Consider the following 20299-nt stretch of genomic DNA (forward strand, 5'->3'; position numbering starts at 1 on the left):
CAATTTTGTATGATCAACCATGCTCCAGAAGGGGGAGGAAAAAAAAAATCCCATTTACTTTGCGTGCGTTGGGAATTCATGTTGAAAGAGATCAAAGGGGACAGACAGGACAGACAAAGAGATGAGAGAATCGACATCTTCTCGTCTCCATTTGGCTTCCTACGAGAGGAGGAAAATTACTTTAAAGCTGCTGCCTCGATGAGAGAAAAGTTATGCCTGATGTATTCCTCCAGAGGTGGAATCAACAGTATGAATGACTCAAAGGCAGAGAGAGAGGGGGAGAGAGAGAAAGGGAACATTTGTTTGAGAACCTAATGGGGGATTTTGGTGAGGAAAGAGAGCGCTATTTGACAGCATCCCGATGTGACTGGTTCAACACTCACAACAAAAATGCAGCAGATGTCATCAGATAGTGAGCTTGTTTGCAGTATCAGTCCCCGGATTTATTTTTTTTTATTTATCAGAATTTACCATCAAGATATCGTAAAAAATGTGATCTGGTGTCAGCCACACACAGGTCATGAAAATTAAATAGCCCGCAAATGATCCCATTCCGTTCCCTCACCTCGACCCGAAGAGGCAGCTGCCATTTTTTTCGCTTTCTGACAGAGCCGTCAAAGCGCAGGGGCTCACCATCCTAGTTACACGTAAAGCAAATAGAAATGAAAACACTGTCAGTGAAAAGACTCATGGGGTAACGGAGACGCCAGGAGCAGGGTGAATCACTTAGCAAGCTGTGCTCCTCCATTTTGCAGCTGCCACCCACCACAACACATCTGCCACTGGGAAGAGAAATCAGATAGAAAACCACATCCAAACAAATTGCTAAATGACACAAAAGATCGCTTCTTCAAATTGATATTCATTTGCAGTGAAAAACGTGGGGTTTTGGCCCCCCTCGGGCACTGGTGTGCGACTGTAGCAGCCCACGTACAGGTGGCAAACGGGGAGATTGTGCATACAAAAGTGTGTTCACATGCAGATAATAAACTTATTATGGAGTGACGATTAGATTTCTTCCAGTGGGGCCAGTGGTTCTTGTAGCACGCCCACCTGTGGTATCTCCGGGCAGACACATGCCACTGCTGGGCGAGATGCTAATGCGTACCAAATCGTGGCTTTTCAACCAACAACGCCTTGCCAGCTCAGCTCAGTCACTGCTATTCTCCCTTTTTATTGCATTTCCCAGGATTTCATATTCTCCATGCAGAACTCCACAGAAACGGAGTCAAAGCTCATTTCTACAGGTGAAATGTCCACAGAAGGGGGAATCATCTACCTGCAGGCGGAATATTGCACCAACACTTTCCACTAGCGTCATGGTAACAAATCATTAAATTATTCACACAGAGCATGCCAGGAAATATTGATCCGCTGTCAGGATGGTGATGCAAATGGTGTTAAATTATTGAGTCTTTACTTTTGTAGCTTGAGCATTTACTTTTAACTGACTCTATTAAGCAACACATGATCTATTATTTGTATTTTATATTGTAATTGTAAATGACTAAATACATTTGCCCTAGATTAATGGTAACCTACAACAATTTTCACACAATTGGCTCATGTTTGAATGTTCAAATGAAAATATATGTCTGTTATTCTAAATGCATTGCAGTTATTTAATTACCAGTTTGCAGTTGATCCAGGAGAGAAGTATAGTTGTTATACTATAGGGGTGAGTAATATCGATGTATACATGTCATTTAAAATGTCCTGATCCAGCTGTGTTTTGAGGTCGAACAACTACTTTGCATGGATGGGGGAAAAACTGAGAATTATGCAATTTTACAAATTGTGCTTCCAATTTGATACTATGACTTTTTAATGACAATTTATGACATACGATTAGATAAGACTATGACTTCTTCTATGACAATCTTACAACATGCTTTATTCAACGTTTTTATGACATAACACACCATAACCTTTGATGGCATTTTTATGACATTATACTATGACTTTTTATGATTTTGTATGAATTTGTCTTTGAGTTACCAGTGAGTGCTGCTGCTGGCTGGCTGCTGCTGGGACATCCATGATGAGCCAAAGGATGCGCCCACTAAAGCGCACTGCTTAAATAAAGGACGTAATGAAGTGGACTGAACAACCATATCACGGGGAGTGTGATTTTTGGGTTCATAGATTTGACCATAGGTCTTTAACGTTTTTCAGGCCAAGGACCCTTTGGCTTATAGTGACACGGTGGAGGGACCCCTATTAAATATTGTATAAAATTGTGTTGCTTATTAAAACAGGCCAATAATAATGTGTAGTGTAGCTTATAGTTCCATGTAAAAAAAATGAATGTATGTAATTATGAATGTACACAATGCTAAGCCATTAAAATAATAATTGTTGATAGATTCATAGAACATATATTCTAACTTGGCATTCCTACATCCCAATTTCACAACATAACATTTAACAATTACGAAGATTTCCTTATTATAGGTTGTTTATGTGTATTTTTGGACATATTTTAATTTTTGGAAGAAAAAAGTTTGGGATCAAATAATTTTGGGGAGATTGTATTGTATCCTGGGAAAATTTCTCATGAAAGTCTTGTTTGGGGAAACCGTTTTTCGTTTTGGGGAAATTTTCTTTATTTTTTTGAGAAAAAGTCTGTTTTTTGAAAAAGGTTTCTTTATCTGGGAAAGTTTCTCATAAAAGTTTATTTTTTGGATGGAAAGTTTCTCTTTTTTGGGGAAAGATTTTCATGAAAGTTTCTCTCTATCTTTGGAAAAAAGTTTCTCTCTATTTTTGGAAAAATGTCTCCTTTTGAAAAAGAAATTTGAAAATTTCTCTTTTTGGGGATTTTTTTGGGGGAAAAAGTTTCTGTTTTTTTTGGAGAAAAGTTTCAGTTTTTTGGAAAAGGTTTCAGTTTTTTTGGAAAAAATATCTATTTTTTGGAAAAATGTCTCTCTTGAAAAAAAAGAAGAATGTTTTTAATTTTTTGGGGGAAAATGTTTTTAATTTTTTTGGGGAAAATGTTTTTAATTTTTGGGGGGAAAATGTTTCTGTTTTTGGGAAAAAAGTTTCTCTTTTTTGGGAAAGTTTCTCTGTTTTGGATTATAAGTTTCTCTTTTTTGGGAAAAAAATGTTTCTCTTTTTTGGGAATTTTTTTTTCTCTTTTTTGAAAAAAAAGTTTATTTTGGGAAACTTTCTCATGAAAGTTTCATTTTTGGGACGGAAAGTCTTTTTTGGGGGAAAGTTTTTCATAAAAGTTTCTTTTTTTGAGAAAGTTTCATCTTAAAGTTTACATTTTTGAGGAAAAGTTTATCTTTTTTGGGAATGTTTCTCATGAAAGTTTCTCTTTTTTAAATATACTTCGACTTCTACTCTTCTACTTTAAATATGTGACATTTTTCTGACGTTTTTCTTTGACTTACTATTCTGTGATTTTTTGATTACTTTTTAAAATCATTAGTCTAACTCTAACATCTTTTATCATTTCAACATACTAAATTGTGGCTCATTTTACATGGACATTTACATACTATAGTATGCATTTAGATACTGTTTTTTTGTATGACATAATATACGATGACTTTGATGTTATTTTTTACAGTCTAATCTATGACTTTTATATATATTTTTAGACATAGAAAAAATAAGTTTACATAATGTGAAACTATGGTATTTTTATGACCTTTTATGCCTTTTTGACATACTGTGCTCTGATTTTTTTTTAAATTTTGACTTGCTATACCATGACATTCTATGACTTTTTCACCATATTATACCATGATGTTACACTAAAACGGGCATTAGTTTAACAGGTATTTAGTAATAAACCAAAGTGTTGGACAAATTAATTTCATCCGATGATGTCATCAAGTGAAAACTCAGGAAATCAAAGTTATTGCAAATCATCCTGAGTAGGACCTGAATGTCAGTACAGAGGGGGGGATTAGAATATCACCAAAGACATTAGGATTCATGGTCTGAAGACCATGAATGGCACAACAAAATGTTATGAGAATCCATTCAATAATTGTCAGGATATTTAAGTCTGGACAAACTGGCGAACTGAGCAACTGAGTGACCGACATTGCCACAGAGCCCTGCTGCTAGTGTGCCTCATAAAATCTGTGGATGCAATAACAGAAGAGTAATGTCTGTGTTATGGCTAATCAAGCAAATTAAATTTGTGACAAAAATACTGATGCAAGAACATAAAACTTTAATTTAGACATAAATCAGCCCTGGTCAATAATTTGTACTATTGCCATCGAGGGTATACAGTATAAACTGTATGGAAATCTCTGATGATTGATGCATTTATGACATCTAATGGTAGACTGTATATCATTATATCACCTACCCCTACTGTAATGACTTTATAAGAGCATCACCTGCTACTTGCTTAAATGGGGGAGGGGGGGGGGGGGGGGGAACTTACATGATTCTTCATCTGGGATCCTGAATTATTAAAAGCACTGGGAAAGGAGGAATACATATTCTCCTTCACAGAATCTTCCTTGGCAGGTGCTATTGGCCTATAATACCTGTGACAAACCAAAGTCACATTCAGAAAGCAATTTTCAGTCCACAACGCAATCTCAGCCATTAATTGCCTAATGAACAAGATGTTATCCAAGGATACCTTTCCAATGACCACTTAGGAAACGAAGGAAGAGGACTTAATATGATGGAAATAAGTGTGACAGACTAAACGGTCCCCGCTGAACGCCGTGATGCATGCTCTGACCTTCCCTGTCAATCTGGAGGGCAGACAGGGTGGCCGTTTACGCCGTGGCGACAGAGCTCTGGCTGCAGAAAACAGTTTTCATCATTACTCCCAGAAAAACCTTGTCAGAGACCTGGAGCTGTCTGACTGTCTGGCTGTGGGAGGGAAATTACAACAAACAATGAGAATCAGAGACTCGGGAGGCGTTGAACATTCTCAGGACCCTTTTTTTGTCAGGCTGTGCAGTCTCCCGTGGATCATTGTGAATTCTCTATACTCATCTGGATTTCTGGGCTCTCGGAGGGGTTTTTCAAAAACTCCGGTCAGAGAGTGTGATACAAAACCTGGCAAACAGGCAGGTCGATAAATGGAGCAAGCGTGTCAAAAAGTAGCTGCTCAACATGCTTACAAGCTTGATTTGATTAACAATTTCCTAATGTATTCCTTCAATCAATTTGAAGAGGCTGACACTTCAGAATATCACAAGTCATCATTATGCACGGTGGCATCAGTGCAATGAGTAACAATCTGATTTCAGCTCATTTCTTAACAAAATAATATGCACACAACGTTGTGTGTGAATGATATGAGACGAAACTACAATTATGACATTTTTAATGACATTTTTTTGTAAAACCTTGCATCAATGTCAAATTTCCATAAGCTCATATTTATTTTTCGAGGACAGCCAAGCCTTTGGAGTCATTTTTTTTTTTTAATACATGTTTCCAGGTATTCAATCACTTCAGCTCGCACCACTAGATCTAGCTGCGTGGAAAATGACAAGCAACACTGGTGTAAGGCCAACGATGTCTCAGGATTAAGTCTTTTTCCCTGTCAATTTTCAGAATGTGTACATGTGGTTGATTTAAATAAGTCGTCGACTAAATCCATCCATGCACAGCAGAGATATCATCACTTGCATTGGTGGTTGTGTGTGTGTGTGTGTGTGTGTGTTTGTGTGTGTATTTAATTTTTTAATCTATGAAATCCCTGGAAAACAGGTCCAATGATTAACGCTAGTGTAAGAAGACAGGGGCAGTGAAGAAGTAACCCACCAAGTATGCTTGTCATTTCACAACATGGGACAGAGTTAACAGACGAGAAGCTGCGTGGGGCCATAATGTGTCACTTTGTGACGAGGATCTGGAGACAATTATGTGGACAAATGATCTGCTCCGCCCACAGGTTATCATCAACAACGCGCCCCCAGGGGTCGCTTCAGGGAACATAAGTGAAGCAACGAGCCAAGGTGTGACATTTTACTATGGTAACATACAGGAAGTGCCTTCAAGCCGCGGATCATTCCCACATCACATTTACTGCAGTTGCACTGTTACATACATTCACAGGTCGCCCGTCACCGAGGTTCAAAATTCATTCCCGCCCCATAGAAACAGCAATGTGAGAAAACAATCCCACCACTTAGGAGCTGCTCTGGAGCTTTCCATCATATCATGTGACAAAATAAGAGTTTGCCTCGTTAGAAAGGCAGCTGAAAAAACTACGATTAGAAATGGACATGGCAACTGAGCTAATTTTAGTTGCTACTTATATGAAGATCTTGTGATATGATTGAATGCTTCAGACCGGCTATTAAGTGGACCTTGTGTTGAGATTGTTTTATTCAGTCAGTTATTCATTTTCACAGCCTGTCCACAATGCAAAGATCTACATTATTTTTCAAAGTATTATTATTATTATTATTTTTAAAAAACAGAGTCTTTCATTTGGGATTATCGCAAACTTTTTCTGGAATCAAATCAGCTAATTTAAATAATTTTCTAGAATCAAGCTATTTTTTTCTTCTTCCTCTAGCATGGTGGTCTGCCTTAAAAACTTAGGCTCCCGTGATTGGGATCCTCTGATTGGCATGAAATCAGTCTAAAATCCAGCCTGGCAACTATGGTTATTTTTACTTCAACACGAGCAACATTTGCATGTTTTTACTACATCTTTCACAGCGACTCATCACTATCGCTACGGATAGTTCACCACACTTGTTGTCAGCAGGAGTTTGCTGACAGAAGCGGATTTCTGGAATGAGTCATCTTTCCTGCTTTGAGCACAGCTTACGTTTACAGTTTCATCTTTCTTACCCACCAAAAAAAAGAAAAAACCCAACCACATTGTCCCCGGACAGTATGTACAGCTGGCCCCATGATACTGACAGAAAAAAGAAAAAGATTGAATCTCTGATTGACGAGACAAACGTACCCTACGCAGCAGAGTTTGAAGCCCCGCAGCCGCCGGTTGACAGAATTTGAGGGCTGAGTTGGTATCTGCTACATATTTTGTCCACAGGAGGGGCTACCATGATACAAAGTACTACAAAACTTCTTGTTCTTGTACAAAAACAAAAACATCTTTTTTTTTTTTTTTGTAGAAATCCTGCATTTTTAAACAACAACCGATACAGAGTGAAAACTGCAGAAACCGTGTGTAAGGATGGAACATGAGTCAGGACGTGGACAGTATACATTGCTTGTAGAGGCTTTGAACATAATCGGAGGCATGAGGAGAAAGTTCTTCGCGACGGCAGAACTTTTGGCACGAGAAAGGCGTTACAGAAGAAAAACAATGAGTATTCGACAAGGTCAGCTTAGATGATTCCAAAACTAATTATCACTTTTATACATTGGTTCGGGGCGAACCATTTGGCACTGTTCCCTTTGTTGGTCGGAGATTAGTGTTTTGTTTTAAATCATTTGAAAGAAACTCAAGCCACTAAACACACATGGAGGTAAGACAAAAGGGCATTGACATCAACAGAAAAACTACATCTGGTGTTACTGTCACAATAGAGTTTTCCCTTCTTCACAGGTGTAAAGTGTGTCATAGGAGTGTGTGTGTGTGTGTGTATATGCATTATGTGTACGTGTGTGTGTGTGTTTATGTCCACTTCTAGTGTGGACCAGACTTATGTTTTGACCCAAACCTGCTCGGATCCCTTTTACAATTTACATACTTTTGAGTCCTTCGTTCTTCCAGCTCCCTTTAAAAAGGTGAACGTCACAGTGAGGTGACACTGCTCAGGCATCTATATTTCCACAGGAAACATCTGTCTACGTAAGCAAGTGGGTTCATAAAGGAATCCTGTTGTTTGACCGCTAACGTCCGTCGGTGGTGTCAGCGTTGATTTGACCCCCTCCGTGGTTTTTAAATCGAGGCGTGTGTTCGGGGGGAGGGGGGTGTGGGGGGGTGCTCAGCTTTCATGCCATGGTTTCCTTCCCTGGGAGTCTCCTGTCGTTGAATGTGTGCATGTTAATGACCTCCTCCGTCTTAACGATGACGGGCTGCTGAGGCTTCTGTTTGAGGCGGCGTTGGCACTTCAGAGACACGCGCAGCTCATCCATCATGGCGCTGCAGAATGATCGCTGCAGAAGGCGACAGGCAAGAGGGGAAAGTTAGAACTGGCGCCGTGCCGTTTGCCACTCCGCTGCAAAATAGAAAAAGTAGCCAATACTGGCTTTGTAAACACAAAAGTGGATATTGGCTAGACGTGGCTTGTATTATTGGCATTCTAGCCTACGCAACTGATGAAAATGCATTAATTTGTAACATTTTGGTGAGGCTATCAATTCAATTCGAAGGGGCTTTATTGGCATGAAAGTTTCAGTAATAATGTTGCCAAAGCATCAAAATATATATAATGTGTCCAAATATTAGGACAGTACACATTCATATGAACATTGATTTATATTAAGTACACAAACAGTATATATTATGTCGTTTACAACTATTTTGTGGGAAAAAATAAGACAGTAAAAGTCAGTCAAGGCTCATAACTTGATTCCCAAACATTATTTTCAAAATATCAGGCCTTTGTTTCAGGTCCGATTTGTCCCCTTTCAGCATTAATGTCACACAAAGGTGTGAGAGCACTTTGCACCCTGGCAAGAACAACAACAAAATCATTCAACACTTGCGATTTTTGGTGTGCAAGCAAGAAAATATAACAGCATTGAAAAAAAGGACAAAAAACATCCACTTCAGCAGATTAAATCCAAAAAATGCCTTCTTTTTAAAACATCAATCACCCACGACACGTGTTGTGTAACATCACTCATATGAGCCTCTGTTGCCCCTGCATTATGTATGTGGTGTGAAATCCTATAAAATGTCAATATGCTTGTGCATCAGCGTTGCCGAGACGAATTCCCATACATTCGCTCTCTGATTATGCAAAATCTCATTCAAATTCTTAGCGGGTGTAGGAAGAGACGATATGAAAGGAGGAGGGAGAGCAGCAAAGTACCAAGCTTTTATTTCTTTTGTTTGTGTATGTGCGTGGGTGTGCGACATCGATATGTGTAGGTAGCTTACACTCCAGGTATTTTTTTATTTTTTTGTCTGGCGCATGATTGAGATATTTTATGTACTCGGGATGATGTGTGATTCCAGAAGTCGAGAGGGCTAGAATGGGTGAGAGACGAAGAAACGGGGAGGGATATGGATGAGAGTGATGGAGAAAAGAAGGCGTGAAGCTGGTGGTGTTAGTGTAGAGGAGGTTGGCAGGGAAAGAAAATAGAGAAGGAGAGGCTTGTTGCCTGCATGTAAATGACTAGCACTTTGGCAGCCTAGAGATTATGGCGTTTACAAACGATCGGAATATTGTGACCCAGTCTTGCGGGCGTTGATTAACGATCGGCGAGATGTGCTGTGAAATTCACGCAGACCAACAAAAAAAAAAGGCACTAATTACTGTTGCAGTAAAGTAATTCGGATGCACTGTGATCATTCTGTATTCTGTAAATAGAGGAACATATCAGAAGGACTTTCACAATTATCAGGAAACATCATTGTATGGGTTAAAGAGCACTAAAATACAAACTCCACGCTGGGTGATGAATCATGTGCACTCAGTACTGAAATAGAGCACAGATGGAACGCTCGGAAATATATTCAGTCTCTTGCTGGAAAGAAACATAACCGGGGGGGCTGCAAACATGCGGCACTCTACGGTGACTCTCTTTGTTGTTGGACAAATCTCAAAATTAAAGGATAAGTTCATTTTTCCTCATGTCTAATGATCTAATAATAATAATAATAATAACCTCATCCATATCCATATGGACTACGCGGAGATTTCAAATCGAGAGACAGGAGGGGCCAAAACCCACAGTCCTCCACCCATGCATAAACGCATCGTAAATGTCCGCAGAGGTTAATATGAGAGGAAGGTGCACTAGCACTCAAGGTGACAGTCTTAAAAAAGTACAAGATGATGTCACTTTATTGTAGCTCGTCAATGAAACACTGTCTTGCCACTGTCATCAAAGATGAGTTACTACTAAAACTAACTTTGTAAAATACCCACTTGACTTGGCTGACACCTCGTATTAACTTTACAGCCCGTGTGAGCGGGAGGAAGCGTGCATACATACGGGCGAGTGAGTATTGGCCATCTCATTCCCAAACCTACAGGAAAAAAAGACATTACACGCGTACAATACAGTATGAAAACCACATTGTATTTGATATCAATAGGTCGACAGGTGACGGAGAACACCTTAGGTCGGCAATTAAATACATAATAACAAAACCCAGCACACTAGCCTCTTCATTGTCCGGGATATTTACAAATGACCATGTTTCACTGATTACATACCTAAAAAATAGTGGAAATCCAGATAGAAACACTTCTAATAAATGCATCAGAAAAGACCTGGGTACCTTTTCCAGCTGGGCGTTCTGCTTGGACTTGTAGAGCACCTCCCCCACGGCCACGAACACCGACAGCACCAGGCCTGCAGCCAGCACGATGAAGATCCCGCCGATGTTCTGCACCCCGAGAGCGCTGGCCTCTTTGCTCTCCTCCTCCGGACAGCCGTTTCCTCGCCACCACTTCTCCTTCATCATGTGCAGCTTGCCTTCCTCCTGCAGCTGCAGAATGGCTATCGTGATCTTGTCTCTGTACGGCGAGCCTGCAGGGACACGGCGTGAGATTAGTGGCCACGGATGATGAGCGGGATGTGATGAAAAACCTGATTGCAAAGTGTATGTGTGTGTGTGTATATTTAAAACCAGTGATGGTGGGTGTATGCAACACACTCTGGCTTGCATTGTGATCATATAACCTGTCATGTTATTGTTGGCTGCTTAGAGGCAGTTTTTTCGCAAATCCTTCTTCAAATCCCACTAATCCCTATATTCACAGAGTGAGTCCAAAATTCTCACTCCTCTCCGCAGTGTGTGAATTATAATGCACAGGGAGTTGGCAACAAAGACTCGGCTTTGTGGAGCAGAGCTGCTGTTGATTCGGACGAATTAGCAGCAGTTTGCGCTGGCTTTTTTTTTTACCCCCACACGCCATAAATGGCGCCCGTAAAAAGACTCGCGTAACATGGGCGAACGTGTTTGGGATTAAATGTGTGTATCTGAAGATAGGGTCGCTCCATCGCCGTGTTTCCATGCATGTTAATGTCATGATGAGTAAAAAGGAACCCAAATCCGCAGCCGGTGGGAAGGCGCCAGAATTAGCGGCGAGGCATTAAGGCACAGCGGGCGCTGGTTTGATCAAAGGAGGAGTAATCGTTGCAGAATACACGAGTGGGGTCGTGTTCCTCTCCCGTCCGCGGCGTGTGTCACGCGGCCCGATGGAGGCGCCCGAACCAGGCCAGGAAAGATTAATACTCACTGTGAGCATTCATGTTTAATTTATAAACCGGTTTAAAAGCTTGTTAGTGTATTTATATGATTACAGAACTCATACATTATGAAGCCGGGCTTGTACATTTCCATTCCGCGCTGCTTATTCGGAGTGACTTAAAAGAGATGAAACAGTGGTAAGATGTAAATGTTTTATAGAGCCAACATAATAGGAGTCATTTCACGAACACGGGGAACATTTTCTGCTAAGACTCGGGAGGAAATGAAGCAAACACGGCCCCGGGTAGCAGGTAGCACCACTTTGTCTGCTGTTCTCGTGCAGTTTTGCCTGTCAGTCCCTTTAGATGATATCCTCTCTGTCTCATCTATCATTTAGCTATTGCCATCCATCATCCTTTCATCTCCACCTCTCTGTGTATTTAGACTGACAAAGAGGGGACATTAATAGAAAAACAGAAAATTACACAAAGTGCTGAATTTTTTTCTTTGAACAGCACACCGCTTCTTTGATCAAGAATAGTAAGTCCTATGCTTATCAGCACATGTGCTCAAACACACTTTGGGAAAATAACATTCTGTGCATGCACGGTAAGACGTGTGCAGCTCTGGATACGCGGTCGCGTATATAAAAGCCCGTGCACGTGCCTGAGAAAAGCATATGCTTGCTTCATTTGAAGATGAGAAATCTATCAAGTATCCGAGTCCCCAGATTCAGGCTCCACTCATATTTCAAATGATTAATGATGGCCTAACAAAGCAGGCCTTGGATAAATGCTAATAGGATGGGTCCTTAGAGAGGCGGATATGGAGAGCGGGGCCCGGGCAAATGGAAAAGCGCTGCGCTTGACACACTGTGCATACACAACTACCTGACAGATGTTCGACACCGGAGGACATCCATCACTCCCACGCTGTCTGGCCTCAAGTATTAATGTGATCACAGTTTAAGTCAATAGCCGTACATGACGCATTTTTTTTTTTTGTGTGTTTTTTTGGGGGGAAGAGGATGTGTGAAAACCGCCAAGCACTAAAAAAAAGACTTATCATACAGCTTGCTCTGGTTTATTGCTGGAGCAGCGCTACAGGGAACGCGCTGCTAAACAGCGTCGGGGCGCGGGGCTAACGTTACAGGTCGGAGGTCGACATGAAGGCGAGGTCTTCCTGGTGTTTTTGGGACGAGGAAACAAGGAGAAAGCCACCGACTGAAATAAGATTAGTCCTATTATTCCAAGAGGACTGCCGGCACGGAAAAAAGAAGCAATTAACTAATCTCAAGACCTCTTCTATTACAAAAGAAACATTTCAGAGGCTGTGATCAACTTCATTTCTGAAATATTGAGCAATGACCATCAGCATTAGAGATCCAAATGATTTAGAAGGTAGTAATAACTTTGAAAGCTGACATCTTTAATCTTTTTTATGCCTTAAAATACCGAACCACTTATCAGTGAATTAAACCGATTTCGGGGCATATTTTGTGGTCATTTAGAGCATTTGGAAAAAGGAGCCGGTCCATGTTGGAAGTCTGCGTGTGTCCATCTCAAGGGCATCAGTGGAAGTACTTCTGCACTTATGGGGGCCACAGTGGGACTATATTTCACAGCATCACCTCAGCTTTGTTACAACCACGGCAATCACAGCATCCCCGCAGATCCATAACGGCCCCATACTCATCAGCGGGAGCCGGGGCCCAGATGTGGATGGCCGGAATTAATCCTCCATATTTTGATGGCCTTCACATCACTGATGATCTATGCGGCTATTACGGCCGGTCGCAGTGCTCTCCGTGGCCTCGTCATGACCACTCTGCCCTCTGTGACAAAGGGATGGGAACCATCAACAGCGTTACAGTAGGGGGCCCTGCAGTGTCAGGGCTCGGAGCTACGCGTTTATTAACCCTGACAAAGGCTGGTTTATATGCAGCATATCGGTTATCACAATACAGGAAGTGGTTCCTCCGCCTCATCGCGGGATGACGCCTTAAAATGTGTGTTTTTATACATGAGCTGGGTGAAAACGGCAGGTGTGAAAACTTCATACTGCTCCTTTAATAATCTGTGAAGTGCGGCGTCAAGTAAGAAACAGGGAATTGCACTAAATTGACTCACACTCGCAATCTAGGCTAAAACATACCATTAAAAGTATTGGCATTTTATTTTTAAAAGCCAGGTTTGATTCCTTACTCTGTACATAATCCTGTGAGAAAATCATTATGGCTCGAAAGAGAAAAATCCACCCAGGCTAAAGCAGCTCTCGACCAGCCCGTTTCTTGAGCCCGAGGCACATTTTAACCTTAAGCACAAATTCTCCAGCCATTCACTTTTCAAGATAAACCTTTTACACCTGGCGCCGCTGGACCATTATACCCGTGGCCCCATCAATAAAAGGTCAACCTTTTCATTTTCAGAGCTTATCAATCATCCACACCACAGGCACAGACTCTCTGCAGTATCTCTCTCCAACGTAAAGCTTTTTTTTTTTATGTTTCTATAAACGGCCAACACGGAGGCATATATTTACTCATAGGGGTTCCCACTCCGTAGGCTCTGGAGTCGATGAGGCCTCCGACCTGCGTGAGGTTGCAGTTGCGCTGGGTGACAAACTCGATGGTGGTGGACTCCATGAGGAAGGCGTAGTCGGAGGTCAAGGCGCGCTGGATGCCCTCCTCCATGTTCTTGACCATCACCGACTGGCGCCTGCTGTTCATGAACTCCCACATCTTGTCATAGGTGGAGATTTTTGTTTTCTGCAAGATGCCGGAGAAAAGAAGTGGACTGAGATAGGTGGCGAGAATAAATACCGTATATTCTGCAGCAAAGATAAGTGATCTCAGCTGCAGAATATGTGGTATTTATTCTGCTGCAGTCATTATTTAGTTTTCAGTGTTTGTCATTGTAAAATGCATTCACTGAACTTGCTTGAGAAACCAGAGAGAAAAACCTTCAAATGATATGAATACAATTACATGAGATAAGAAAAAAGTTTGGAACGAGTGGGCCTAACAGTTATATCTCTGTACCATCTTTGAAGTTTGAGCTAAACGGCAATACTTTCTCAGGAAATGGAATTTATTCAGCGTCCAAAAAAAAACCCCCCATGCTGCAATTCTTCTACAGTTACTCCCATCGAGTGTATTCTGTGTTGCTCCTTCATTTGTTGGTTCCCATCCCTCGCTGTCAAAGACAGAAACCACACTGAACACCTGTCCCCAAATGACTGGCGTGCCCCTCCCAGACCTAGAGCATCCTGGGGGCAATTCAGGACTCCGTCTGGAGCTTGGTGCATAAAATAATTAAATATAATAATAATACATTATTTATCTTTATTGAATTCTTTATTAAAATTATTAATTAAATATTTTAATTATGACTTTCATCACTTTTTTAATGTAACTGCACTATCAGCTCTCTTGCTTGTTATTGTCTGTGCACATAATGTCTGTTTTTAAACAGTAAACAGTGAATTGAATTAATTATTATTCATGCCCCAAATCAAATTGCCTTCATGTATTAATAAAGTGGGATTGAATTGGATTGAATAATCCAAGCGTCCATGTTAATTTCATTCCATCGATATCAGCCTCACTGTTTGCCGGTTCACGCTCGTCACATAGTATCAGAGCTGGATTAAGTTCCTGCTAATGCAAGCTGAAGACTTCCTGTTGCTGCTTGTTCACATTAAGTGTCCTGACAAAACACGCGGTGGCGTTTATTGTGGTCGCAGGAAATGCAACGCAGTCGTCACCAAGGTTAACGTTTAATGCGATTAATCCAAAAAATGACAAAACAGGACGTGGTCTTTTTTTTTTTGACTGCAGTTTAGTTTTAAATATTGGGGAGAAATTAAAATGTAAATCCTGGTTGCATGAATTATTGACTGACTCATTCATCAAAACAACGTGAGTTTGCATGGCGGCACAGTAACCCGATACAGCAGCTGCTCTTGTGTGTATTTACGACCAAAAAAAGAGTTTGCTGAAGGACTAAAGAACACGTGCTGCCACCACAGGTGATCGGAATATTAAGAATATAACTAATAAGTGCGAAAGGAATATTCCTCATAAAACAAGCCGCTAAAAACAGACCCAGCTACCTTGAAAAAGGTCATGGTGGCGCCGTCCTCCACCACCCCGTACAGGATTTTCGTTTGCTTGGCCAGGTCATCGGCCGAGTCTATGGGCGACTCCATCCTCTCCACGGTGAGGAACGCAGCCAAGTTGGCCGTGTACGAGGAAATGATGATGAGGGTGAAGAACCACCAGATGCCTCCCACTATTCGAGTCGACAAGGCCTTGGGCATGAGCTCTGAGCCTGGTGGGGTTTATTTTTAACATGTAGGAAAAGGATGAGATTAGTTCATTTAAAAACAAAATCTCTAAACAAGATGCTGGATTTCAAACATCTCGTCACCAGTGAGCGCTTTGCATAATGCAAAAAAACCCCCAAAAAACAACCCACACAATTTAAAGAGTACAAGGTGTCTGCATAAATCAATCCCCATCAAATCAAACACATACAGTATCGATCGCTGGGAGCAGCGTGGAGAAGTGACAGGCTGTTTGGGCCAGAGAGTCATGTACCCAAGGTAACCTCACATCCTGACTCCACACCCCACTGGTCTCTAGGTGCTGATGGGCCAAGGGCAAGAGGAGAGGACACCGGCAAGTATACCATCATTAATATGACAGGAGCATATTCATAGAGTGGATATTGGTATTTCAGAAGTAGCGCTACATGAGCTGTGCTTCAAATGTTAGGGTAATTTGATTTTACTCATGTGGTATACAAATATATTCCTTTCATATGCGCATGTATCTATTCTGTGTGCTAAACTGATTAAATAATAATAAATAAACATATTTCATGCATCCTCCCAGTCCTTCTATCAGTGGGTCTCTCTCTATTGCCACCGGCTTGGACAAAAAGCCCCAGCCCTCAAAGACAGTGGGATGCGGAGAGCTCCAGCTCCACAGAGCAACAGCAGCCACAGGCTGAGGCAACTACCTTGCTGCATGAGAGCCCCGACTCCAAACCAGAAACTATTGAGCAGCGTAAAATTGTTTTCCACTACATCAGAGTCGGGGTTGCACGGATGCGGGTTGTACCACTCGTAAGGGCTAAACCTATAAAGGGAAAGAGCACAGAGACAGACATGTCAGCACAAAGCAGAGAACACTGTGCTCCCCGCCTGCAGATTAAACGGCACATCGTACATTAAAAAAAACAAAACAAAACAAAACAGCAGGAACAAAGGGAATGTAAATGTGTGGGAATCCTGAATTGTGGCCTCGGGGGTCAGAGCTTCAGCAGAGACCAAAGCAAATCATTCTGGCTTTCGCTGGGATCAACGTATCGGCATATTTAAATGCCATCAGTTTATTGTGAGAACAGATCGATAGGCTGGGATAACACTGTCACTGGTGATAATGTCCCAGTGCGTGATGATCTTTGGAGCTCATTTGGATCCACTGAGCCTTTATACCCCAGCGTCTGCAATCACTGTTACTCTGCGGACGTTACTCCTTCTGCTTTCCCAACAGCTCCTTCCACCAACTAACTGCTTTTCCCCTTTTCTCCCACCTTCATCTCTTTTCCATCCTGCACCATTCCCATCCTAACGGCCTACACATCACCCCCCCACCCCCGCCCCGATTGCCTTGCTTCCCCTATGAAACTCCCCCTTTTTACCCCAAGCTGGCTGCCTCTGCTTGATTGTCAGTGTCTTTAGGTCGACGTTGGACATTTATCATTTATTACCCTAAGCAAACGTGGCATGGCATTAGCGCGGGGCGATTGGGTTAGCGTTAAGCATCAGAAACTGATTAAGTTTGTGCTGAAGTGGGTGATAGCGGGAACATTGCTTATGCGGATTTGAGGGGTCCATCAGTTAAGGCCGTTAAGCAGCCCTCGCCCCCCTCATCACCACCAACATGCCGCATGCTAAAAAGCCCGTGGGCTGAGTCTTAAAGGTTCAGACTGCGTCGAAATGTGATGCCATTTGTCAGCCGCGGCTTTAAGAGGCGCGCGGGGACATATATAAATACACCCCGTGTTTACAAGACATGGAGCAGCGTTTCATATCGCCAAACCCGATGTTATTTAACGGCGCTTTTATGGCAGAGGCTGCTCGATCGCTGCGGCTCTACATACAGATATGTCATCTGACCTCTCCTTATCGCCGCGGCAGCCTAATTAACGGCACTTTTTTTCCCAAGCACTGTGAGCATTTTTTTTTGTCACATTGCTCTTACTTTACAGCCATTGCCGTCCCCTTGGGAATCATCTACGTTGACGCGGTTGTGATGACACACTATAATTCTTCCTGTCCAACCCCATCAGGATGTTGGATTTGCCGGAATGTCAATGAGCTTGCTCTCCTTGGAACCACTGGCGATCAAAATGGCACGGTGGCCCAGTGGAGCTGTGCATGTGTTGGTGTTCGTGCATAGTTTCGTATCAAGCCTCTGGTGCATGGATGTTTGTGCATGTGCCTTTATAGCTGTGTGGGAGTGCCTTTTTTCCTCCCTTCTTATCCTGCGGTAGCAACTGTGTGTTTGCATTCTGCTCAATAAAATCCATCTCAAAGTCAAATATTTTCTGCGATGATTTATGTTGTCGTTTATGTTACACATATCGCCGAGCTGCAAGCCTCAGGCCAAATTGTTGCCGACAAGGCCGCAGGCGAGGTGGCGCGAGTCTGTGTAAATCTATACAACACGCTCTTGATTGGATTGCGTTTGTCCCCCTCTCGCCGCCTACATGTGTATTCTGTATGCGCCGGGCCCCCGCCGGCTCCTCTGTATGACCTTTGCCTGCAGCCGGCCCGTATTCCTGCGGGCCGTGTTCTGCACACCGATCACCAGGAAGAAGGGGACGTGGAACATGCGGACGTAAGGTCACCTCCTCACATTGAGCACGGGGGACATGTCGGATTGCACACAGAATTCTAAAAAGATTCTCCCTCCCTCCCTCCCTCCTCTTCCCCTTCGTCCGTCCCCGGCCACAATAACACAACACGCTCCCTCCATTAACTGTCTGTTGGATTCAATTACTCTGACTGGCATTATGGATCTGCTGCCTTTCTCCTCTCAGGCCAAAGTGAAGGGGCTGTGTTGGAGGTGTAACAATCATCCGGGACTCCGCAAAACTGCGACATCCTGTAATTACATGTAAACATTTTTTAGAATGCAATTTATAGCATCCATTCTTCTCGGCAGGTGGACATTTTTCTACACTGGAACAGGATTCGCAAGCCGAGATAATAACATTTCTTTTGTTATTAAACAGAGGGATCAATTCAACCCAAACAGAGCTAGAAGGAAGCGCTGAGTGAAATATATTTCTCTGGAGCTTGGTATTAGAAAGCTTATTTAGTCAGAAAAAAAAAACGTGTGTGAGTTCAAAGATGTGAATCCTTGGTGTGACGGAGGTCTTTAGTGTTTTATTGTGCAAAACCAGGACTTTATGTGCTGGGACACGCCACTCACTCCATTTGCAGGGGATAAAAGAAAACAATATACTTTGCATTTGGGGGGATTGACCAATCAATTGGTGGCCGTGCAATCAATACTACAATTATGAGAGAGCTAGCTCAGCAAGAAGAAGACTTCGGATTTCAACTTTTCTCAATATTTTTTGGCACAGGCACTATTTATTGTCACGGTGTGCAAAAAAAAAAACTGCTCACTGCATGCATGCAGAGTCAGACCATTATAATTGAATTAAAGTACCGAGACCCTTTCCTGAAAACCAGAAGGATATCAATATAATTGCATGCTAATCACTTACCCCGACCAACCGTGGAAACACTGGGCTACGGGTTTAATTTGCATATTCTGGACTAACTTAGGTGACAGTTGCTGCTTTTCCTCTTGTGTGATCATTGTGCCGGTAACATTCTGATGAAATGTGCATTAAACCCAAACATCTCGGGATGAAGGCAGAAGAAGAGGAGCCGCAGGGTTAACGCACATCTTTCTACATCGGTCATGCATCGGGGGATTTAAGGGGGAGGGGGGATGATCAAGATATCTGTAAGAATTGTACTCGTACATTTCTTACGGCAGATTAAAACGTATATAATATATATTCACGTAGCTGGTTTCGCAGTTGCTGACGCTCGTGCAAACGTGCCCGAAATAGTGTGAGGAGTCAGCTGATTTTAATGACTACACCAGTGTTTTTCCCTTTTCTTTTTTTTGTGTAATCATTGCCTCTTTTTGTCTTTTCATCAAAATGATTAAAGTAAAGTTGATCAATGCTCGATGACGACGATAAAACAATCGCTATGAAAACTTTCCGTGTGCCGGTGGGAGGTTCTGAAATGTGAGATTTATTGTTTCGGCACACGCAGACTTCCCTAGCTGTTGTATTTTATGACGATAGTCCCACTCCCAAGCCACCGTGAGCTTTGGAAAATGATCAACAATTGTGTAAAGCACAAGCAAACGTGTAAAAACACTGGTATGCTCCTCTAAAGTAAGTTATTTAAATGTATTCCTTTGTTGTAGACCATATCTACATCACTGAAGCCATCTAAGAATAATGAGGCATGGTCGGCCTGTAGTGTGTTTGCAACCAGTCACAGCTTGATGGTTTTCAGTGAATAAATTCCCCTCTTCAGGGCCGGAGGGAGCAACTGCTGTGTGTTAGTGAAAGCAGGCAAACAGGTGAGGGAGGGAGGGAGGGGCATGTTACCTGGCTATGACAAACAGCACACAACTGACACCCAAGCAAGCCAGCAGAATATACATCCAGATATCGGGCGACAGGGGGTTGAGGAAGGAGAAGACCCCGGGGTTGGTGCCGTTGGGCTTGCGGTACAGGATACTTATCCCCAGCGTCATGAAGGGCTTGGAGAAGTCGATGACCTTCTCCCGGACGTAGGTGATGGCCAGAGGAGCCACTGCCAGGTCTGCTTTCTGCAATGAGATAATAGTGGTTGATTTAAGGGGGAGGGAGGAGAGGGTGATACGTGTTTGAGTCAACCAATAAA

The 20299-nt window shown here is 42.3% G+C and overlaps 1 protein-coding gene across 2 annotated transcripts in view; it reads right to left on the minus strand.

Moving 5' to 3' along the window:
• Positions 1 to 7889: 7889 nt before the first annotated feature.
• The window catches only part of LOC311026704 (glutamate receptor ionotropic, kainate 2-like), a 49606-nt gene continuing 37196 nt past the window's right edge, over positions 7890 to 20299 (minus strand). For both annotated transcript variants that reach the window (XM_084030391.1, XM_084030390.1), the window contains exons 11-16: positions 20002 to 20225; positions 16309 to 16427; positions 15398 to 15615; positions 13826 to 14051; positions 10370 to 10620; positions 7890 to 8070 (exon numbers count right to left, since the gene is read on the minus strand). In XM_084030391.1, coding sequence (XP_083886517.1) covers positions 7906 to 8070; positions 10370 to 10620; positions 13826 to 14051; positions 15398 to 15615; positions 16309 to 16427; positions 20002 to 20225 — 1203 coding nt within the window. In that variant the 3' untranslated portion in view covers positions 7890 to 7905. The remainder of the gene's footprint in view (positions 8071 to 10369; positions 10621 to 13825; positions 14052 to 15397; positions 15616 to 16308; positions 16428 to 20001; positions 20226 to 20299) is intronic.

The sequence above is a fragment of the Eutrigla gurnardus genome (assembly GCF_963514095.1).
Source record: "Eutrigla gurnardus genome assembly, chromosome: 16".
Lineage (NCBI taxonomy): Eukaryota > Metazoa > Chordata > Actinopteri > Perciformes > Triglidae > Eutrigla > Eutrigla gurnardus.